Source organism: Gossypium raimondii, chromosome 5 (genome assembly GCF_025698545.1).
Source record: "Gossypium raimondii isolate GPD5lz chromosome 5, ASM2569854v1, whole genome shotgun sequence".
NCBI lineage: Eukaryota > Viridiplantae > Streptophyta > Magnoliopsida > Malvales > Malvaceae > Gossypium > Gossypium raimondii.
In genome coordinates this window covers 2,298,627-2,321,403 of record NC_068569.1, presented here as the reverse complement: position 1 = coordinate 2,321,403, position 22,777 = coordinate 2,298,627, and the positions used below count along the sequence as shown (strand labels likewise).

At 33.5% G+C, this 22,777-nt stretch overlaps 5 protein-coding genes and 1 non-coding gene across 8 annotated transcripts; 4 read left to right on the top strand and 2 right to left on the bottom strand.

Moving 5' to 3' along the window:
- Positions 1-467: 467 nt before the first annotated feature.
- Positions 468-2,355, top strand: LOC105766030 (1-aminocyclopropane-1-carboxylate synthase 7). The gene is made up of 3 exons (XM_012585325.2): positions 468-701; positions 789-1,078; positions 1,192-2,355. The coding sequence occupies exons 1-3, from the start codon at positions 531-533 to the stop codon at positions 2,045-2,047; spliced, it is 1,317 nt and encodes a 438-aa protein (XP_012440779.1). The 5' UTR covers positions 468-530; the 3' UTR covers positions 2,048-2,355.
- A 4,479-nt stretch (positions 2,356-6,834) lies between these two features.
- Positions 6,835-9,513, top strand: LOC105770338 (uncharacterized). 3 transcript variants are annotated; one of them, XM_012591498.2, is made up of 3 exons: positions 6,835-6,987; positions 7,330-7,517; positions 9,078-9,513. In XM_012591498.2, the coding sequence occupies exons 2-3, from the start codon at positions 7,336-7,338 to the stop codon at positions 9,262-9,264; spliced, it is 369 nt and encodes a 122-aa protein (XP_012446952.1). In that variant the 5' UTR covers positions 6,835-6,987; positions 7,330-7,335; the 3' UTR covers positions 9,265-9,513. The 3 variants fall into 3 exon arrangements, with proteins under 3 accessions (XP_012446952.1, XP_012446953.1, XP_012446951.1); XM_012591499.2 differs by having other exon boundaries at positions 6,858-6,965; XM_012591497.2 differs by having other exon boundaries at positions 6,920-7,060.
- A 1,238-nt stretch (positions 9,514-10,751) lies between these two features.
- LOC105767808 (probable phospholipase A2 homolog 1) lies at positions 10,752-11,957 on the top strand. Its single transcript, XM_012587378.2, has 4 exons — positions 10,752-11,133; positions 11,276-11,315; positions 11,418-11,537; positions 11,642-11,957. The coding sequence occupies exons 1-4, from the start codon at positions 11,026-11,028 to the stop codon at positions 11,818-11,820; spliced, it is 447 nt and encodes a 148-aa protein (XP_012442832.1). The 5' UTR covers positions 10,752-11,025; the 3' UTR covers positions 11,821-11,957.
- Positions 11,958-14,885: 2,928 nt separating this feature from the next.
- Positions 14,886-19,891, top strand: LOC105767805 (uncharacterized). The gene is made up of 7 exons (XM_012587372.2): positions 14,886-15,227; positions 15,358-15,490; positions 15,574-15,677; positions 16,330-16,501; positions 16,623-16,763; positions 16,963-17,251; positions 17,356-19,891. The coding sequence occupies exons 1-7, from the start codon at positions 15,196-15,198 to the stop codon at positions 19,740-19,742; spliced, it is 3,258 nt and encodes a 1,085-aa protein (XP_012442826.1). The 5' UTR covers positions 14,886-15,195; the 3' UTR covers positions 19,743-19,891.
- A 379-nt stretch (positions 19,892-20,270) lies between these two features.
- On the bottom strand, positions 20,271-21,981 carry LOC105767809 (40S ribosomal protein S15a-5). Its single transcript, XM_012587379.2, has 3 exons — positions 21,764-21,981; positions 20,767-20,927; positions 20,271-20,591 (listed from the first exon to the last, which is right to left on the bottom strand). The coding sequence occupies exons 1-3, from the start codon at positions 21,891-21,893 to the stop codon at positions 20,493-20,495; spliced, it is 390 nt and encodes a 129-aa protein (XP_012442833.1). The 5' UTR covers positions 21,894-21,981; the 3' UTR covers positions 20,271-20,492.
- A 92-nt stretch (positions 21,982-22,073) lies between these two features.
- Positions 22,074-22,145, bottom strand: TRNAP-UGG (transfer RNA proline (anticodon UGG)). The gene has a single exon. It is a non-coding gene; the product is annotated as a tRNA-Pro (tRNA).
- Between the last annotated feature and the right edge of the window lie 632 nt (positions 22,146-22,777).

Genomic DNA, 22,777 nt, shown 5'->3' with positions numbered 1-22,777 from the left:
GTCATCATAAAAACTTAACTACTCTTAGATCTCTTGGAACATAATTATCTTGTAATAAACATGTACATTCTTCATCTAATATAGATTTGGTTTTTAATTAATGAAACCTTCATTTATTTATTAAAACAGGGAATTGATTGGTCATAGGTTGGGAAAACTCAAATCAAGAGAGTACTTAATTTGTTGAAGCTAAACAATCATTTGGGGGGAATTAAAAGGGGGTATGGGATCTCTTCGAGATTGAGATAAAGAAAGATTTGACAAGTTGACAAGCTTAACAGTTGTCACTTGTGTTAAAATATAAAGGTCACCTTTATTTTTGCTTATACTAAGAGTTAATCATTGAAATTTTTTAATTTTTAATTTTTCTATATTCTGAAAAGAAACAAGCAAGTTGTTGTTGGATTCCTATATATAAATGCAAGTCATTGACAAAGGTTTTCATCATCATCATCATCAGTCTCCTTCAAGCCCTCTTCTATCCCTTTTTTTTTTCCTTCTTTCATACAAAAAGAAAAAAAAGGGTAGAAATGGCTATTGAGATTGAACAACCTCGTGTTGGATTATCAAAAGTTGCAGTTTCCAAAACTCATGGGGAAGATTCTCCATATTTTGCAGGGTGGAAAGCTTATGATGAAAACCCTTACCATGAAACAAGCAACCAGTCGGGTGTTATCCAGATGGGACTGGCTGAAAATCAAGTAAGTGTCAGCACTCTGCAGAACAAAAACATGCTAAAACTAATACATGTAATAGTGTTCTTACTTTTTGCTTTGTTCCTCGTACAGGTTTCATTTGATTTGTTGGAGAAATACTTGGAAGAACATTCGGAAGCATCGAGCTGGGGAAAAGGAGCTCCTGGTTTCAGAGAGAATGCTTTGTTCCAAGACTACCATGGATTAAAATCTTTCCGACAGGCGATGGCGAGTTTCATGGAGCAAATTAGAGGGGGAAGAGCAAAATTCGACCCTGATAGAATCGTCCTAACTGCTGGTGCAACCGCAGCTAATGAGCTTTTAACATTCATTTTAGCAGATCCTGGTGATGCTTTGCTCATTCCAACTCCATACTATCCAGGGTAAGAACAAGTTCACATCATAACTTTTTAAACTATAAAGTTGCAACCTACAAGGATCATCTTTCATTTTTAAACCAGTGCTGATTCGGAACCATTTTTTGTTTTTAATTCAGATTTGACAGAGATCTAAGGTGGAGAACCGGTGTGAACATTGTTCCAATCCATTGCGATAGCTCAAACAATTTCCAGATTACACCAGAAGCCATGGAAGCTGCATATCAAAGTGCAGAATCCATGAACTTGAAAGTGAGGGGAATACTGATAACAAACCCTTCAAACCCGTTAGGTGCAACAATCCAACGATCAGCCCTGGAACAGATTCTCGATTTCGCCGTAAACAAAAACATACACCTCGTGTCGGATGAAATTTACTCTGGTTCTACATTCTCTTCATCCGAATTCATCAGCATTGCCGAAATACTCGAAACTCGTGGCTACAAAGACGCCGAGAGAGTCCACATTGTTTACAGCCTCTCTAAAGATCTCGGTCTCCCCGGTTTTAGAGTGGGAACCATATATTCCTACAATGACCAGGTCGTCACCACCGCCAGGAGGATGTCGAGCTTCACTTTGATTTCGTCACAGACACAACATCTCTTGGCTTGCATGTTGTCCAACAAGGAATTCAGCGAAAACTACATAAAGACAAATAGGGAAAGATTAAGCAAGCGATATGATATGATCATTAAAGGGTTGAAAAAAGCCGGAATCGAGTGTTTGAAAGGCAATGCCGGGCTGTTTTGCTGGATGAACCTCAGCCCATTGTTGGAAAAACCCACGAGAGAAAGCGAATTGGCTCTTTGGAAGGTTATACTGAACGAAGTGAAACTAAACATATCGCCTGGATCTTCCTGCCATTGCTCTGAACCAGGGTGGTTCAGGGTCTGTTTCGCAAACATGAGTGAACAAACACTTGAAATTGCACTTGAAAGAATACATAAATTCATGGAACAAAGAAAGAGGAGCTAAACGTAGTTATATGTGTCCATATAATCAAGTTTTTTGGTGGGGAGGTTAGATTTTAATACCCATTTAGATTTTGTGTGATTAAAATGTAAAGCTAAGAGTAAAGTCGGGTTTTTTGATATATTATTCTTTGTTTAGGTGGACGTGATTTATATCCTCCTTGTTTTCTTGCTTAAGATGAAGCAAGTTCCCTAGAAATTCTTCTAATTTATTTTATTCAAAGTACTTACGATATTTTGTATTTCTCTCTTAGTTGTAAAGTATTTTATAAATACTCTTTGACTTGGTCGTTATTTAATTCATACAAGAAATATGTTGCTTTTTCAATCCTCTTCTACTTAAACACAATCAAGTTTTTATTTTAAAAATATAAAACAAAAAGAAATTACTTAAACAAATTGGATACCAAGTACCAACCAATTAAGGAAGTCAATTCAATGATTATATATGACTTTTGTAGATATAAAGAATTTAGTAATTCAATGTTGACATTTGTCAAGTTAATAAGTTATGGTGTGTACATATGGTCTAAAATTGCATTTAAATGCTTAAAATTAATTTAATTAAACATTAGATTTTCATTTAAATAAGAATATGAATAAATTTAAACACTCAAAGGAGTCAAGAAAATACCCATTTAATTGATAATTTTTTTTAATGCTCAAGTAATGCAACACAAATGTAATAAAAAGATGGAAGGTCAAAAAGTTTCCTTATAATTCACACAATGGTAGTTAAGAGTATTAATGGGTCAACTCATGATAATAAAGGTTTGGAGACTCCATCTCGAAATTGGAGCGATCCTAATTTACTACCACCATATCCATATGATTTCTTTATAAATTCTAGCATTGTAAGTTGTAACAAAAACTATTTTTAAGAAAAAAAATATGATATTTAGTTATTATATACTTGAGAAAAACATTATTATGTGGTCTAATGGATTAACATCAAGTTTATTTTCTTGCCAAGCTACTGTTACATCGTTTTCTATTAGGGCAAGCAAACCATGCAAAAGTATAGCTTCAATTTCATACTTACACATAAGCGTTGATTTCTTGCGTACCAAGACAAAAACCTGTAATAAGCTTAAATACAATTTTGAGCAAATTTCGTCAAAATCTCATAACAATAGGATAAATATCGACTTTATGTTCTAGGTTTTACAGCTTTCGACCCTTCATTATTTTATTAAGTTTTTATATGCAAAACAGAGAAAAATTACATCATTAACTCAATGTTAGCATGTTACTACCCATTTCTTTTCATTATTTTTATGGATTTTTTTTTTTTGCTATAAGATGTTTTTCAAAATGAATTAACATATTTATTTACAGGAATGGTGTATTAATATTAAAATTACATCAACAACTTAATTAGTTAATCCATCAAATTAATTAGAAAAAATACCGAGATTTTTTCTCTATGATTGTAGACTTTAATTAATTTGTTTGTTGTCTCTATGTACTAATTAAAACATCTTAATCCCTAAAAGTTACTAACTTTTGCATGGCTGATCACGAACTTTCTTCAGTACGAAGAAGATTAAAGCGGTTGATGGTTCTGGCAGTTCTTCAAGGATTCTCTTATTCAGTCTCCAGTTTTTACAGACATGTTTCGAAGTTCAATTTCGGTGGAAAAAGATGAGTAGGACTCTAATTCTGAGATGGATGAAAGTGATTGTGGAAATGTCACGATACCTACGATACAGATTAACAAAGAGTGGAAGAGTCAACTCAGGCAGCCTTGGCGAAAAGCATTGATCATTAAACTACTTGGGAAAACAATTACGTTTAATGCTTTAGTTTCAAGGCTTTCGAATCTTTGGGTAACAATGAGTGTCGAAACTTTGCAGATTGATTTCTTTTACCACCCCGTTTCCATGTGGCTGGAATGTAACAGCCGGGCCATGAAGCTGTTGGGTTTCCTTTTACCATGGGGCTTGGTTTTCACAGTTATTTTATGATGTTTATGAAAACGTCGAAATAAATGAATTTTTTAAGCTGTGCTTGATTCGCTGCAGCAAGTACTTTTGATTACAAGGAAATTTACTTAGGATGTTGACCGGGCGTGGCAGACTTTTATTCTAAGGGTTCACCGTAAGCCTAAATGGGTAGCTTGGCAACGTCCCCCGTCGGGTTGTTGTATCCTTAATATGGACGGTGTGCTGCGGACCTGCAAGTGACATGCAATAGCTGGTTGGTTGCTTTGAAACGAGAGGGGTGAGTGGTTGCATGGATTAATGGTGAGGATAGGAGTAATAGACAGCCTACAAGCTGAACTTTGGGGATTTCAGGAAGGCTTACGTATGGCCAAGTTAATTATGAAACTTGATGCGCTTTGGTTGATGAATCAGCTATCTCGACCTTCTGAAGCTTCTCATCCGTTGGACACTTTCGTTAAAAAGATCTTGCTCTTGGTCCGGGAGGATTGGTGATGGAAGTCCGACATATTTTTCGGGAGGGCAATCGTTGTGCTAACCACCTTGAATGTTTAGCTCAGGACATAGCGGAAGGTTATATTTTCTTATCGGCAACGCCGGACAGCTTACAAATGTTTTTGCATGCTTATATGTAGGGCCAGGGTAGGATGCATTTCTAGTCTCATTATTTCATCACAATGTACACCCCCAAAAAAGCATCTTAATCCCATAAATAATACCTTATACAATCATAACTTAAGATTAAGTTAACAAATAAGTCTTAGTGAAAAATAAAAATATATATATAAAAATAAAAGATGCAAATTCAATGGTTTGCACTTAAGTATAAATTTTACAAGACTCAAAAATATTAGTGGTCATTAATTGTAATAATTTTAGCTAGTTAAATTTTAGTCCTATTAGAATAGTTGTTATTACAATATTTTAGAAGGTAATTTGGATTAAAAAAGTTTAAATGCATAATATCTTTTATTTTAAAGATTAAATTTATTGATAATTTAAATTTGGTATAAAATGATAATAATTTTAGTGTTTACTATTTAAAGAAATATTTGACTTTAATATACTGGTTAAATATTATTAATTATTTAATAATATTATCTAATATATTTCTTTTACATGAAAAAGAAAAGCATATGTTATATTATACTTATGACTTCGAACAATGTCTAATGTCGCCAAAAATGATATTGAGAATCTAATACAGTACTACTTAGAGTTGAGATTCTGTAGGTTTTATTTTTTTTCCCCAAAATTTAATAATATCAACTTGATTAGAGGAAAATAAAAAGGAAAAAAGAAGAAGCAAGAATTGGATATTGAAAAGAGCATACGTTGCGTGTGAACACTATTGTTGTTGACAATTTCAACAACTTTGTAAGTCCGAAGTCAACTAAACACGCGATTGGATCAGAGGCGGTTAAGATCAGCCAACGTGGCTCACAAGTCACAAGACAATTCATGAATCATGAATATAAGATTAAATTGACATATAAGCACCAACCTCACATATCGTTCTTTTAAGTGGAAATTATAATTACAATTGTTATTACAATCAATACCATTGCAATAGTTACAATTATAATTAAATATTAATCTACTAATAATTAACTTATTTTTTTCATTGAATTAACTTCAACTTAATATCATAAATTTATCAAAATTTTATATTTTGGTATATTTAGGTAGTAGAATTTGCACTGCCGCATAACCATTAGACTATCACGGATCTGTTTTACCTTTTAATTTAGGGAAACGAAAACAATTTGAATGGAAAATTGTAGTATAAATCTTAATCAAAATATTTTAATTTGTTCATTTGTGCATGTAATAATTTAATTATAATTATAATTATATTAAAACATTGATTGCAATTATAATTCCGAAGGTACTAGCAGTAACTCCAAGTTGTAGCATCATGATTCATCAACCACAGTAACTGCTTGAATTAAAAACAAAATGCAACAAGCATCCAGCACTTAAACTATTAATTGCTGATTGTTGAATGCTTCAATTGGAATAAATGAGAAGTAAGGAGACGATGAATTTGGTTTTGGTATTGTTTTGGCTAATTAATTTCTCAAACATTATCGATACGTTTTCCTTTTTCAAGTTTTAATAGATTAAAATGGTAATAATTAATAGGAGATTTAAAATAAAATTTAACAATCAATCATATTTGGTGTGATGGTTCATATTGTTAGAATTTTGATCTCTGCTCATGACGATGAAGCATATTTCATTACACTGAGGGGTTGGTTCAAAATAAGTGCGATGACTTATTTAAACATTGTTAAATTTTGTCATTTTTAGTAGAAGACACATTATTTTATATTTGAATTTTAAATTTATAATTTAATACTTATTTTTTTAATGTGACACCTATATTTGAAAAAAGTTATATTTTGGTATCCAAATGTAACATTGAACTTTTAAGAGTTTAATCGAGTTTAGAGTTGACTTAATGAAAATTCGTAATTAATTAATAATATTAATAATTAACTTTCATCAAATCCACACTGAAAATAATCACTTACATTAAATTATATTTAACAAATTAAACACCAAATTAAATAAATTCATAACCAACATTAAATGTATTCTATTAATAAAATCATAAAATTAGAGTATAATATTATTAAAATTACTTATCATGAAATTAACATTAAAATCCAAACTAAACACTAAAAATTGATATAACTAATTTTATGTAAAAATGGTATAATTTTTGCTAAATATAAATATCACATAAAAAAAACTATCACATAACTTTTTTTTTTTATTATCAAAATTGGGTACTAAATAATGTCTTTAGCTTAAATTAAAATAGAAGATCGGAGAAAATATTTGAAATTGTAGAAGGACCCTTGTAAAATACGGAAATTAAAAGTTCACCTCAAATAACCCCACCAAAAGAGGTTAAGGTCATCCACTGATCCGCAAAACCTGCTCTATCAGTCTCTCGCTCTTCTTTCTAAGGTAAGCGGCGGGAGAAGCCAAGGTTAGTCCCCTCGCGTCTTTGTAGTCAACCGATAACACGTTCTTTTTCATACTTTATTTTGCTCTTATCGAAGGTAAGATTCACATCATTTGCTTAGATCTACAGTGTATTTGATGTTTGAATCGTTCACGATTCTCTTTGTATTCTCAGATCTATTGATTTAGAGCACGATCACTATCCACACTTCTTTTATTTCCGCTACTGATTGCTTTTAATGTTAATATTTAGGGTTTTGATTAACTGATTTTATGTTCTTTGTATTTTTTTTATCTTAAGATTCTCCAAGGCATTTTCGATATTTTCGATATTTAAGAAATTTATTTTATGTTTTTATTGGTGCAGATTTTGATGGCGTCAAAACTGCTGCAGTTTCAATCTAAGGCTTTTGAAGCTTCGAAGTTTGTAGCCAAGAACGGATCTGCTTACTATAAGCAGTTGTTGGAACAGAACAAGCAATACATTCAGGAACCACCCACAGTGGAGAAGTGCAACGAGTTGTCTAAGCAGCTGTTTTACACTCGCCTTGCTAGGTATTTCTTCTTGCATTTTTTATATTGGCGCCTACATCCATGAAGGTCTTTAAGTTTAGATAGTTCAGTGCAATGCGTCAATGTATTTTGCTTGCGATAGTGACTTAACGAATTTGTCTGCATCAAAATTGGCTACCAAATGTATGTTAACATGTTGTTTATCATTTATGTATTGCGTCTATATTAATCATATAAACAGAATTCAATGTTGTCAGCTCATTTGGTTGTTCGTTTATGGTATCTCTCCTATTCTCAAAAGGTTCCGAGCAAGGTAGAAAAACTGAAAGAGACGGTTACTCATGAACTTATATCATGCATTCCAATTTCAAAATATATGATTTCAAGATTCCCAGAAATTTTATTTGTTAAATAAAAAAAAATTCTTTTATTTAACAGATGAGTGAGTTACAAAACAATGCAGTGAAGGACATGTTATAACTAGTCCAAAATATCAATCAAGTTGTTTTGGCGATATTTCTTAGGCACAAACCAAGTGAATTTTTGTTTTGATGGAGGTGGCAACATACGAAGTTGTTTTATATGGAATTTCAGGTCTGAAATTTTAAATTGTCCTCTTCTATTGCCAAGCTATTGATTATGGTGCTTTTTATCTGTAAATACTTTTTTTTTTTTGGTTTATGAAATGAAACTAGTATGGTTTTTAAGTAGAGAATTGTATATATTTATAGTTTCATTGGCCTGTTAGATGTTACTTGGGTTATGGCCTTGTTTGTTATTTTTGTTTCCCGAGCTGCTAAATTACTCGCTTGTGTTTATGTGTTCTCAACCTTTGCATATGTCCATATTTATCCTGCACTATATTTTTTGGTTGAGTTACAAAATTTGTCCGTGAAGCATTGTATAAGGTTTCTGCCCTTCTAGTGATAAGTTTCGTTTGGCCTAGGATTGTTTTGGATGACCTTTGTGAGGGAATATTTTGTCAATGAGACAACTTGGATTTAATGAAAGGAAGTGAAATTCTTGCTGTGTAATTGAAAGACCTTGGATGGTCATTTGATAGTTATTGTTATCAACATAGGTGTAGAATTCAATTTTACTCCATGAAGAACAGAAACCATTTTCTGGAGAATCACCTGGAAAAGTATGTAATTTTGTTACTCCTTTCATTTTGCACGTGGCTCACGTTTGAGAATTCCCTAGTTTTTCATCTTTAGAAGGATGGGGAGTGAGCGAAAGCTGCCTTGCAACTTCCTAGGAAATATACTAACTATTGTGTTCTTGAGAACAGCTAACGGGACTGTGCATTATCTTTAACATGCTTGTATTTTCTGTGATTGCTTATAATGATGCTCCCTATGAACTTCTGAATGTAATAGAATAAAAGGACAAAACAATGTGGCTGGGTTGCTTATTATTGTGTTTTATAAAGAGTCAATGATGATGCTCCCTATATCTTTGTTTATTTGCAATTTCCTTGTTATATGCTGTTCCTTTAGAAACAAATATGAAATAGTTTATGCTTGGAGGCAGTAATACTCGCTAAAATCAGAATCACAATGGCATATCAAAATAACTCCTTTTTTATGCAATTTTTTGCAGTATCCCTGGTCGTACCGAGTCATTCTGGAAGGAGCTTGATTATGTGAGGAATCTGTGGAAGAATAGGCAAGAACTGAAGGTTGAAAATGCTGGTATTGCGGCTTTGTTTGGACTGGAGTGCTTTGCATGGTTTTGTGCGGGTGAGATAGTGGGAAGGGGTTTTACTTTCACTGGCTACTATGTCTGAGGGTGATCTTCTGGCGGACGGTATTTCATGGAGTTGGAAGTGTATGCCCTTCTGGATGCATATTTTTTTTTGTTTTCATGAAAATTTTGAAGCTGAGAAATCAGTGGTTAATATGGTAGCTAAATAATTTATATAGTTAAAGTGGCGTAGGTTTGTTTGTAAGCCTTGCTATGAACTATACGCAAGATTGATGATAATTGTGCAAATTATTCACAAACTTAATTCCACCATTCTTCCCTTCTGTTTTTATCCCTATGGATAACCGGCCAACTTTTGACCAACTTTTCTATTACCTTCACTAACTATATGCAACTAGTGTTGATGATTCACATTTATGTATCTGCTAGATTAAGAGCGTTTACCGTCGTTTGGATTTAGAATTGGGTGTCATCGTGGACTTTGCTGTAGCAGAATAGATTAATATTGTGGTTGTTTATGGTGTAAAAACTAGTTCTTCGATCAATTTGTGGATGAAACTGATTCAAAATCTTCTGCATCAACCTGCTTTCTACAGACTAGAGTGCATTGATAGCTCTGAGTTGGGTTAAATTAGTGGTAGCGAGCCAATTGCTCTCCTTTCGGTGTTTGCACTTATGAAGAATTCAATGCTTCTGCTTTTGGCTCCAATAAAAAAAGGTTAATGGACTTTTTCGATTTAGGGCAGTTCTTCATTGTTTAAAAAAACACTTTTGATTCCAAAAGTACTTTTGAAAAAAAGCTGTGAAGAACAAGCTGCTTTTGGCTGAAATTTTTAGCTTTTCGAAGTCTTTCAAAAGACTTCGAAAAGGAAAAAAAGGAGAAGATAAAAATTTTAGCTTTTTCTCTCCCAAAAGCATTTTTGGTGCTTAATTACTTTTTCACCTCTCCAATAACATAGTATTTTTCTTTTTTTTTTCTTGGTGTTTAATTACAATTGTGTTAAAATCATTAATTAAAAATAAAAATATTTTTAAAATACTAATTACAAATATTTAATGGTTATATTTAAATATTTAAAATATAGTTTATATATTCTAATTAAATTTTATAAATAATTAATATTTATTGCTCAAATATATTTACAATTTATATTTCATATATTAAAATATTAACAACAAGTTATAATATTTTTTATATTATTACTAAAATATAATAATATTAACTAATTTAAATATTATTTAAATGCATATTTGTTACTTGATAATATCATGTCTAAAATGGACATTTTATTTCTCAAAAGTATTTTTGACAGAATGTTAAACACTCAAATTTTAAATTAAAATTTTCAAAAGTACCTCTAAAAAGTATTTTTCGATAACACTTTTCAAAAATACTTTTCGAAAGCAATGAAAACCTGGCTTAGTCTTAATATTAAAAAAATAAATAAATTTAAAATTCAATAGCGTTAACTTTTATTATTAACAGACTAATATTTTGAAAGATTTTATAATTTTGTAACAGATATTTTTTGTTTAAAGCTGAACAAAAAATAATGATTTTCATATCATTTTGTAATCGTAAATGTTTGTTCTACTGAGGAATTAAATCCATAAACGTGGAGGTACGGGCCCAGACCACCAGAGTCCTCTCTGCCAGTGCTTGTGTTGGGAGTTGGGAACTCGGAATTGGGAGGGATGATCTGGTAATTTTATCAGTTACCGCCGCGGTTTCACATCGATCAATAGAATAAGCGAGAAACACTGTTGGACGACGCGGATCGAAAGAGAACTCTCCAGACAGAATTAGAAAAAGGCGTATATCGGACGACGAACCGTGATAGAAATGTTGCCCGGTTCTTTTATTCCGGCTCAGACACGTCTGGTAGCAGCATTTGCTTTCATCTTCGTTTTCCTCATCGTCTTCGCCGATTCCGTTACCAATGATTCCCAGGTCTGATATTCTCGAAACCCTAGTCTTCTTTTTGTTTCCGATTAAGCATGATAATTCGAGTTAATGCATCCAATTTTTTAATGTTGGTTCTCTCCGTTAATAGAATTAATTGTTGTAACAAGTAAATTTAATGATTTCTCAGGTAAAATGTAGCCGAACCTGCATAGCTGAAAACTGCAACTGTGAGCACCCTATTCTTCATCTCTCGAATTAAGTATTTTCTTTAGAATTCAATTAGTTATTTTTTCTTAATCGATGAAATTAATTTCAAATCTGGAATGAAGCCGTTGGAATCCGTTACGGGAAATATTGCGGGGTGGGGTGGTCTGGTTGTCCTGGAGAAAAACCGTGCGACGATCTGGACGCTTGTTGCAAGATCCACGACGAATGCGTCGAGAAAAAAGGTTAAAAAAGCTAATTGATTGATTCAGTCTGTTTTTCTTTTTATGGGTTGCCCAATTGTTTGTCATACAGAATCACAATATAATTGCTGCCATTGTTTTTACAGGTTTGACTAACGTAAAATGCCACGAGAAGTTTAAGAGTTGCATAAAGAAAGTGCAAAAATCCGGCAAGGTTGGATTTTCTCGGAATTGTCCCGTTGAGATGGCTGTGCCTACCATGATGCAAGGTATGGATATGGCCATCTTACTCAGCCGACTAGGCAGCACCAAGCTTGAACTCTAATTTCTGAACGTCAAAAATTTACTTCATTACACTTCCATTTCATTTGATGTGTTAAGCGTTATACTAGGATTGCCATTCATACATGATATCCGTGTTCGATTCTTTATTAAATTGGTGAGAAATATGAACGTTTTTAATCTTCCGAGTACTTCGTGAATGTTGGCCATTATAGTTGAATCGCTTATATTTTTGGTGTCTTTTTCGTCATCATTTTTCTCTTAATTCTTTTTTTTTCCCAACTTGATGGGTTATGAATTTTGTTCTTCCCAAGGAATTTTATCTCCCGCAGCTTTTTCCCTATTTCTTTGTATGCTTAAATCCATCATTTGGTACTTGGTAGTATCCGTTTTTTTCTTTTACCTGTTTGGATCATGGCAAAAAATTTAGTTTACTTGTGACTTGGTATGAATCTATTGTACGAGACTAAAAAAATCAATTGAAGTAAAAAAATCAATTGAAGTGACAATTGAATTAATATTTTTTTAATTTTTATGATTTTTAATAATTCATTTGTTTGAATGGATGAACCAATAACTAATGGTTTAATCAATTTAATCACCTGTTTGATTCGAATGACATTGATAATCGTATTAACTTTTTAGTGTTTAGTTAGTGTTTTAGGGTTGGCTAATCAAAGATATTTGCTAATATTTATTAGGGTTTAAATTTTCATAATTTTTTAATATAATAAAATTAGTTTAATGGTGAATTTGTTTAATTTTATGGTTAATGTGTTGAATATAAATTGATAATTGTGATTTTCTTTTACTTTCAGGGTTAATTTAATGAATATTAATCACTAATATTATCAATTTTCATCAACATTTGCTATATATATACTATATTAAAAAGGTGTCAAATTTAAATATGAGATGATATTATATTTGTGAAGGATGAATTTGAACATTTCCTCCCCCCCTTCTTTTTGTCAAAAGCAGTTCAAACAGGCAGCTGCCATTTGAACTAATGAATTGTTAGGATGTTAACATAAAATTGACCAATTAGTATATGGCCCAACCAAGCACTACAAAGGCTTACAAGTTACACTCGTGATCTAACTGATTTTGATTTCAATTCCATGTTTTTTCATATGAAATCTTTTTTTCGTCCCCTCGATTAATAATAATAAACATGAATTTCATTATTCTTTATTTATTTGTCTGGCGATATTGAAGAAAAATAAAGAAGTGTTCGAGAACTATATCAGAATTTCCATTTTCCCATGCGCGAAGCTACACCTGGACCTTTATAGCCTTTTCTTTTAAAATATAACACACTAATTTTAAATTTTAAATTCAGTTCTTATATATATATTTAGAAATTTAGGCGTTTACTTTTCAAATTTCAACATTTAAGATATTATTTTGTTAAATTAAAATTTATTACAGTGACAGTTTTTAGTTACTGAGTATTTTTTATTTTAAAATATCATGCCAAAATTTAATATTTAATAAAGTCAACAATTGAATATGAATTTTGAAATCTAAAAATAGAAATATTAAATTCCTATAAATAAAAGTACAAATATTAAATTCTAAATTTGTGAAATGTAAATCAACCTATAACATATTTTAACCTTTAGAAAACTAAAAGTTTGCAATCCCATGACTTAACAATAAAGCCAATCTTATTAAAAAAACTAGAAATCCTATCAAATGCCTATGCGTATGGAAATCACAATTTAAAATACGATGTATGTTTAAAAATAACATAAAATAAATAATGATACATATGGTTTGAAACTTATTAATTATAATAACACGTGAAATATGTACAATATTAAAATACAAAATTAGATTAAAGTATGAGTAAAACGAAATTTAAACGATAAATATATCGATAAATAACACTTCATGCACTATTGTTATTTATCATGGTTTTGACTTATCATCGTTTGTGAGGCAATGTTGAGTTGTGACATCAACTCAATTAACAAAATTATTAATATATACAACTAATGAAGATAATAAATTGTGGATATTACAATAAAATGTATAAAATATATTAAAATAAAATTTTGATTAAGTGTAAGTTTGAAATTTTATTAATCTATTTGGCGTGGGATCAAATTCCACTATATGCATTTTATTTGTTTTAAATAGAAAGACTAAATTATCATTGATTAATATAACTTATTTTAATTACGAAAATACATTTCCGTAATATCTCTAATCGAGTTAGTGACCCGGTTGACGATGATACAAACTTAATAAATAGTATAAAAGTATAGATATGCAATTGAAGAAGACAATAAATTGTGCATATTACAATAAAAATTGATAAAGATAATAAATTGTACATATTACAATAAAAAAAGTAAAAAAATATCAAATTGAAACTTTAATTGAGTGAAATTTTTTAAAATTTTACTAATTCAATTAATACTATTCAAATTTTATTTTAAAAATAAATAAATTATTTTAAAATAATTACATAAAGTGATTTTGGTAGTACGGTGACCTAGAGCTGTCCATGGGCCGGGCCGGGCCCAGAAAAAAAATTTCGGCCCGACTCTTAGGCCCGGGCCCGGCCTGGCCCGAAATATGGGCCTGAAATTTTGCCCAGGCCCGGGCCGGGAAAAAAGAGTAAGCCCGAGCCCGGCCCGATTTTTAATAAATACAAAAAATATTTTAAAAATAAAAATAAAAATATTTTAAAAGTATTTTAAAATTAAAAAATAAAAATAAAAAATATATATTTATTATATTCGGACCGGGCCGGGCCAAAAAAGTTGAGCCCGAGCCCGACCCATTTTTAAAACGGGCCTCGTTTTTTTGCCCAAGCCCATATTTCGGGCCTATATTTTTACCCGAACCCTCCCATATTTCGGGCCGGGCCGCCCGGCCCATGGACAGGTCTACGGTGACCCTCGCTAAAAAGATAAAAAAATTTATACCCAAAAGAAAAGAAAAGTTCTACCCTATGGAGAGGCGTTTTGGTAAATTCCACATGAACAGAGAGTTCCACGTCGTTAATTATTTAATTTCCCAATCAACCTCCGATCTCAGACTCTGTGTCCCCACTTTTTATCAAAATCAACAATATATTTTGAATTTGACTCCACACGCTTTCCTTACACTGTTCCCAAATTTCAAGTGTTCTAATCACATTCGATTACTGATCTGACCATCACAAGAAATTGAAAAAGGAATTAAAAAAAAAACGACATTTCAATTTCCGCGAAAACTCCAATCCATTCTTATACCTTCCTTCGCCGCTAAGATCCCAGTTTCCGTTAACAAATCAATCATCCGACCAAATCAAATTCACAATCTCACTTTTCCCTTCTGATCCAAAGCAAAAGATAAAACCCCTTTTTAGTTCTTCTGATTCCCTCTTTAACGAATTATCAGACTCCATCCCGGGAAAATAAAAATGCTTCACAGGAGTTTCAAGCCAGCCAAATGGTAATTTCCTTTCTTAATTTTATTTCTATATCTGTTAAATTAAATTAATTGCTTTTTGTGTGTGTTTTCTAACCGAAGAGGAAGTATGATATTTTGACCTTTTTTTATTATAAATTTTGACTTGATACAGCAAGATGGCTTTAAAGCTAGCGATACCACGAATAAAGCTAATGAAGAACAAGAGAGAAGCACACGTTCAGCAGTTAAAGAGGGAATTGGCTCAATTACTGGAGTCGGGGCAAGATCAGACGGCCAGGATTCGGGTATTAACTTTTGATCAGAGTTTTCTTTATCTAGATTTTGTTTTTAATTCTAGTGGTATTATTTATTTATTTTAATTTTTCAGGTGGAGCATGTCGTTAGGGAAGAAAAGACTGTGGCAGCGTATAATCTACTTGAGATCTACTGTGAACTAATCGTCGCACGTATGCCGATCATTGAATCTCAAAAGTGTGTAAATTACTTTCTTTACTGTTTCATTAAGTGATTTTAAACGCCTTTTTATCATTGAATCTCAAAAGTGTGTAAAATTACTTTCTTTTACTGTTTCATGAATTGATTTTAATCGCCCTTTATGGATTTAGGATAACGCTACTGAGTTTGCCGATGTTTGAAAAAATAGAGGCAAATTAATCTTCATTGTTAAACCAATTAGACTTGGTTTATAAAACTCCCAAGTTCCCTTAATACCTATGGGAACTCTTGGGGTACTTTGTTAGTCCAATGGATGTATGGACATAGGTAGCCCTCTAAATACTTGGAAAGAACTTAGTAAAAATTAAAGATGCATGTGTTAAACAGGTATCCCTATCCCGCACTCACACCTGATTCGACACCTGATTCCAAGTAACATAACTGGGAAAACTGTTTCAATTCAAGTACAATAAAACTACTTTGATTTCAACTTTTAGTAGATTGGCAACTTCTGCTAGAGGTTGGTGCACCTGTTAATTTCAGTGGCTTTGAGTAGCTGGATATATGTGCTTGAATGCGTAGAGGATGAATTTATAAGTGTTTTGGTCTTTCAGCTATATTAATTTTTTCTCTATTGCTATATTTTTAGTAACCTTAGATTGTGTTTTCATCGACTTGAATTTTTCAGAAACTGCCCCCTCGATTTGAAGGAAGCAATTTCGAGTGTCATATTTGCCTCTGCAAGGTGTGAAGAGATACCAGAACTCAAGGATGTCTCAAAGCATTTTACAGCAAAATATGGAAAAGAATTTACTTCTGCCTCGCTTGAACTGCGTCCTAATTGTGGTGTTGGTCGTATGGTGAGTTTGTATGGAACATCTACTCTTGAATTAACAGTAGTTGAAATGCACCCAGATTTTAGCATTATCTGGCATAATGAGAATTATATAGCCCTAACAAAATTCTTTTGATTCCTTTTAGTTGGTTGAGAAACTATCTGCTAATGCACCTGATGGTCCAACCAAACTCAAAATTTTGACTGCAATTGCTGTGGAACAAAAGATCAACTGGAACCCTGAATCATTTGGAGCTAAAGAATCGAAGATTTATGATGACATGCTGGTAAGACTAGTGTAAAACAGGTTTCTTTTTTTTTTTTTTTTTGATGTGCAAACAAATAAATATTCATTTAAACATACTTGGAACCCTCCATGGAGAAATATTCAATTATGAAGTGGTTGTACGTTGTTACTCGTTTGTTAGAGGTTAACTGATTTGCTCGATGACTAATGCTCTCTCCATATGATTTTTTTTTCTGCAGAATGGACCAAGTGCTTCTATGGAGGCCACCAAAATTTTGGCAGATCCTCCAGTTGTTCAAGCTTCACCCAGTCATGAGCAGAGACCTCCAGGCGTTCAATTTCCTAATTATGATAAAGGCACCCCTAATGTTCAAGATTCAAAACACACTGGAAGAAGTGAAGCACCCGCAAGCTTCTATGAGCACAACTCTAGATCATCTCTTCATCCTAATAATTTTGATCACTCAAATGCTAGTACCAATAATTCGGTGTCCTCTGGAACTTATCCTCCAAATTCGAAGCCTCATGGTATGTTAATTATTAGATTTAAACTTACTGATTGATCATCTTTTGGTTATTTTTTTTCATTGTATGTTACTTGTTGGTATTTATTTCGGTGCTTTGCTTTTCAGGAACTGAAAATCAAGGGATGGAATTTAGGAATTCATATTCTGGGAATGAGAGAGCTTCCTCTTCGCCAAGTCAACATTGGGAAATGAAATTTAAGGATGCTACTGCAGCTGCTCAGGCAGCTGCTGAATCTGCAGAGCGAGCAAGTATGGCTGCCCGAGCTGCTGCTGAACTTTCAAGCCGGGGAAATATCTCCCAGCAGTATTCAATGGAGTCATACATGTCCCCGAATGGTATGAGACATGAGGAACTACGGAAGTATACTGGCTCATCATCAGAAAATGAACATCATGCCAGACATCCGATTAATAATTCCCTCCATGGAAGGGATTCTGGGAATTATGAACAAGCTGACAGGAATGAACAACATAACCAGGAAGGGGGAACTGAAAATGTTTACAGTAACATTGCAAGGAGTGGTGATAAATCCACTCATGGTTCCTTCAAGTCAACTGCAGCTTCCTTCAATGAAAAATCATCGGTGAATAATGAAATCAGAGATGCATATTCCGTAACAAACTCATCTGAAGACAGGCAGATGGAACATTTTGCTGAAGTGAGCATGAAGAGAAACTCAGGTGGAAATGGGAAGCAATTTGTGAATGAACTGCATGGTATTAAGAATCCTCAGAATGTTGATCATCATGACATCAGGGATGGGGAACAATCAAGATATTCTTCGTCTGTTTCTCAATTAAACACATCTACTGATGATCATGATGATCTCTCTAATCTAAATTGGCAGGAGTCAGAAAATGATAAGAGAAAGTCTGGTGAAAGCAGGATGCAATTTGAGAATGAACTGCATGATAGAAAGACTTCTTATGATGATCATGATGTTTTATCAAATATAAACTGTCAGAAGTCTGGAAATGGTTCTGGTGAGGATTTATTTCATCTCAATGATGAAGTAAGCCTTCCAAGAGGCACAGAAGAAACAACAGGTTCTTTTGACAACGCCTCGGCAGTTTTTGATGATTATGGATCAGATACTTATGAAGATAATTTTGGTTTGGAGGAAGAGCCTAAAGTACATGAATACAACATGGACTTTTCTTCTCCGGGTCAGATATCACCTAGTCATCCATTTACAAGTACAAATTCTTTGAGCATTGAGCAGAATATCAATTCAGCTCAAAAGTCCGTTTCAAAATCCAATATTTTCTCAGAGGAGTGGCCTGCTTCTGCCTTCTTTGAAAGTTCGACTAGCTCTGCAGTTCCTTCTCATGGGGATGACTTGCCTGCAACTTTCGATGATTATGGCCGTAGTTCAGAGAGTGAAGAGGACATAGGCAAATCTAGGTTCGTTGGGAATAGCAATCCTGGTATAGGTAGTCAGAAACAAAATATGGATTCCAAGGAGGCTGGAAACAGTAGTCTCAATCCACGGTTGGTTGAAGGCATGGAAGATACTGAACGTTCTAATGAGTCTAGTCTGGAAGAAAGTAAGGAACTGAACTTGGGAAATTTGACTGGTGGCCTTCGAAATAAGGGTTATAGGCGTCCTCCATATTCTAAAGTTCCTGGAGGCAATGCGTTATCCTCTGAAGAAGCAGCCAATGATACATCTACTAGAATTAAGCAATCATCCTTTCCTGCGGCAGTGGAAGCTTCAGTTAGTTCTGGATCTTACATTCATAAGCCATACAGTAGGAAAGAGAATGCTGAAGTAAGTAGAATAGTCAGCACCAGAGCACCGGTTACTCAGGTTGACTCTAGTGACGATGATTCTCAGGAGGAACAGCCAAAACAGGCTTTTAGTAGCACTGATGATCAATACAACAAAACTCCAAGCTTTGAAGAAAGTAAAGGTTCATACAACAAAAGATCAAGCTTAAGGACCTCTGTCCCATATTTTGATTCTGGAAATAGTGGTTCTGATGAAGATCTTCCTAAAACAAGTTTAAAGGTGCATTCAAACACAAGAATTTCTCGAAGGACGAAAACTCCTCTTTCATATTCACGGAGAAGTTCCAATCACAGAACTACAGTTTCCTCCGAGCCAGCAGTAGCGCTTGACAATGGTGAGGAAAAGAGTTTAACCTCAAAGAGTCCAGACGCTGATGAAGCTATACCAAAGACTCAGCCTCAGAAGAAGAACTCAGATCACCGAGAAAGTTTTCAGCATTCCCGGTTTTCATCTCAACCAACTTCAAGGCTGGTTTCAGAGACTAAGAGATATTCAGTTGGTGGAACTTTGAAATCATCAGAAAAGGAACAAGTATCTTCTCCCGTCCAGAAGAGTATATCATCAGGTAGTGCCAAAAGTTCGAAGGCTCAAACATCAATTGAGAGATCATCGAAGGAGAGTGCCACTCATGTTCACCCTAAGCTTCCTGATTATGATACCTTGACCGCACACTTAAATTCCCTCAGACAGAATCGCTAATGTATATGTAGTTTCTGAATTTCCAATGTGCTGTCTATGTTATTACGACTATTTTCGATTTGCATGTTCGTACAGATTTTTTTTTTTTTAACATTACAGGGATGTATAATATATTACTTATCCAACTAGAGTTGAAATGTTATTTGCTTTGATAAGCTTCTTTGATGCAATAAAACAGCTCCTTTGAAACTGGAGAAATAAAGAGCGGAATAGGTTTCTCAGGCTGTGTCTCGGGATGTGAATATGTGAAGAGAGTAATATCAGTCATTCCAAATGGCACCAGACATAAATTTGCTGCTATGGGTTATCAGCAAAACTCCTGCTTTAGATCGGGTTCAGCCCTTATCTTTACTTGGAGGCTAAAAAGCTGATGGCCCTGTGTGTTCCTACTTCCTAGTTGGGGCATTTTTCGTGAACACTGAAGCATATTATGCAAAGCATAAAAATCCATGTTTTAGATCAAAGATAAAAGGAGCACTTTGAAGGTGCAAATGTCTTAAAATTGGATTGGCAGCTTAAGCCTGAATATATGTGAATGAGCTTATGACATTTCAAGTGAAAAACCTTAGATAGCAGGCTACCAATGGAGCAAACACTAAAATTCTAATCCTCAAATACAAATACGGGCATCAAAACAAAAGTTATATATTCTAATATTCTGTTTTAAACGATACCAAATTCAGATAGATATTTGATTGAAAGTTCAGAGATAAAGCACAGCTCAAACAACTATCAGAAAGATAAACAAGTCTAATGAAAATAACCCAGAACCTGCCCACCTACATTCCTTCGAATGGCTTCTTCATGATCCAAAACTCCATCCGGAGTTGAAATCACAACATAACCCCACTGCACGTAATAAGAAAATAAACAAGGTGAGTATCAAACTAGAAGATCGCACCCTCCCATGACATGCAGATTCTACAAACATAGCTGCTGCATCTGCATTCCGTATCGAGCACTTTCTACATTAAATTGGCAATGAATAATTGAAACACCAGACACACATGGATTCTTAACAAACCTGACGAGTTGGAAGTTTAAGTGTTTTGTATTTTTCGATATCCTTTGCTTTGATGTCCTGCCTGTAAGTGAGTGCCCGGCAATCGTTTACCCTTCCCTGCAGGTCAACTGTTATCCTCCCCACTCTATGTGGATCATGAACTTCGAAGTTCTTTATATATCCTTTCAAAATGCAATTTACAAAGAAGTCAAAAACACAGCAAGAAGCAACAGATTCAAAAGTAGCAGTAGCCACAACTCTAAATATCATGACAACTAGATTCGCAGCCACTTAGTTCATGAGATTACAACAGCACTAATTCATCGAAAAGAGCATGATGCCTAATGGTTTTCAAAGCTTCAAATAAACAAAAAATACGGTTGACAAAACAAGGAAGAAAATTTGCATAATTCCTTCCACATCATATTGATAAAATAACCAGGCAACTGAAGATAGAAGCATGGATTCTAGTAATCAATCTAAACACTCAAGTATCAAGTAAAAGTGAAAATAAACACCAGAATAACAAAGGAAGAAGCACTATTATCATATCACCGCTGCATCTTATTAATAAATACCCATTGCCCTCCGATTTCATACAAGATAAGCTTACTGAAGTGACAAAAAGGATTAATCTTCAGTTATTATGATAACTTGTTTAGTCTAAAAAATGAATCGATGGCTTTCAACACCCAAATTCTTTATCAGACATCCAAACAATGTGTATAAACCAATTAAATGAATATGCTTATTGAAGTTCAACTCTTTGACATACATAAGCATAAGCATTCACTGATACAACAATATTCAAATTCGCAAAAAGAGAAAGAAACTTTTGCAGGTTTAAGTAACAACTATCAAAACTAGGTCATTTCAACCAAACCAATTCTCGAGATTAATCAATATTAAATTAAATTAAAGCAAAAACCCATGCATATTGACCTAAATAATCCAAATCCATAATCACAGACAACGAATTAAAGAAAAAAAAACAGAAAAAAAAAAGGAAGGAACTGACCTCGATATTTCATGATATTAAGAAAGGAAGATATGACGGTGGAGATTGGTTTCAGTTCCACCGTGGCCTTGCCCCTCCTCTCAGCATTCACTATTGACCTTAACGCATCGTTCAGTATCCTCCTTCCCATCTCTCTCTCGAACCAGTTCCAGAGCCGAACGGTTAAACCCTCAAAGTTACAGCCAAAACCTCGATTGCACTAACGAAAATGTTGTCGTTCAATCGCTTATATTATATGGCATCTCACTGTTGGATTAGTAAATAAAAAAATTAAGAAAATAAAAATAGCTAAAAGCTAAACTTCATAAATGGGGCGTTCCGAGAATCGAACTCGGGACCTCTCGCACCCAAAGCGAGAATCATACCACTAGACCAAACGCCCTGTTGCTAAAGCTGTCACAATATACCAATATATTTCTAAATTTTATCACGTTTAATAGGTCAACCCTATTCTTTGAAATCTTTTTTGAATGGAAAAGTGCTCACTGGATGATGGCAACTTCCCACAACTATTTATGAATTTTAAAGTGGCAATTTCTAACACGAACATTGAAAATGGATGTGAAAAGTTGCCATAATACATACAATGGGAATTTCCCCATTCAGAAAATAAATGCATGCTTTGATAAAATAATTTGAAACATAAGTATTGTATATTCATTCGAAATGAAATAAAAAAGTCTATTTTCTCGTGAAAATTTTCTGCCTACAGCTTTATAAACATTTACTACTTCAGTGCAAATTTGCAGATATTTTTAAATTTTGCTTTTAGGGCTTAGCTTTCCTTTAGTTACCAGAAAAGGAAAAGTCACCGAAAATAGATAGAGGGAAGGGAGGGGGGGATGCCATCATACTACATATTTTGATAAAAAAATTTGAAATCTTTTCTTTTTTTAGAGTCTCGTAAGTAGGATAGGTACAAGACAGAAAATAATAAAATAAGAGAAAATGAACTAAGAAATAGACGAGTAAACATGGCAGGAACTCACGTATAACCAATAACCAAAATGACTT

Excerpts from the sequence above, each read along its gene's own strand:
- LOC105767805 (XM_012587372.2), top strand. The coding sequence starts at position 15,196 with ATGCTTCACAGGAGTTTCAAGCCAGCCAAATG. Across the intron at positions 15,228-15,357 it reads AGTTTCAAGCCAGCCAAATG|CAAGATGGCTTTAAAGCTAG; the intron begins GTAATTTCCTTT and ends GACTTGATACAG. Across the intron at positions 16,764-16,962 it reads AGATTTATGATGACATGCTG|AATGGACCAAGTGCTTCTAT; the intron begins GTAAGACTAGTG and ends TTTTTTCTGCAG.
- LOC105767808 (XM_012587378.2), top strand. The coding sequence starts at position 11,026 with ATGTTGCCCGGTTCTTTTATTCCGGCTCAGACACGTCTGGTAGCAGCA. Across the intron at positions 11,134-11,275 it reads CCGTTACCAATGATTCCCAG|GTAAAATGTAGCCGAACCTG; the intron begins GTCTGATATTCT and ends ATGATTTCTCAG. Across the intron at positions 11,538-11,641 it reads CGAATGCGTCGAGAAAAAAG|GTTTGACTAACGTAAAATGC; the intron begins GTTAAAAAAGCT and ends TTGTTTTTACAG.
- LOC105766030 (XM_012585325.2), top strand. The coding sequence starts at position 531 with ATGGCTATTGAGATTGAACAACCTCGTGTTGGATTATCAAAAGTTGCA. Across the intron at positions 702-788 it reads TGGGACTGGCTGAAAATCAA|GTTTCATTTGATTTGTTGGA; the intron begins GTAAGTGTCAGC and ends TTCCTCGTACAG. Across the intron at positions 1,079-1,191 it reads CCAACTCCATACTATCCAGG|ATTTGACAGAGATCTAAGGT; the intron begins GTAAGAACAAGT and ends TTTTTAATTCAG.
- LOC105770338 (XM_012591498.2), top strand. The coding sequence starts at position 7,336 with ATGGCGTCAAAACTGCTGCAGTTTCAATCTAAGGCTTTTGAAGCTTCG. Across the intron at positions 7,518-9,077 it reads TTTTACACTCGCCTTGCTAG|TATCCCTGGTCGTACCGAGT; the intron begins GTATTTCTTCTT and ends AATTTTTTGCAG.
- LOC105767809 (XM_012587379.2), bottom strand. The coding sequence starts at position 21,893 with ATGGGAAGGAGGATACTGAACGATGCGTTAAGGTCAATAGTGAATGCT. Across the intron at positions 20,928-21,763 it reads TAATATCATGAAATATCGAG|GATATATAAAGAACTTCGAA; the intron begins GTCAGTTCCTTC and ends GCATTTTGAAAG. Across the intron at positions 20,592-20,766 it reads TTAAACTTCCAACTCGTCAG|TGGGGTTATGTTGTGATTTC; the intron begins GTTTGTTAAGAA and ends TATTACGTGCAG.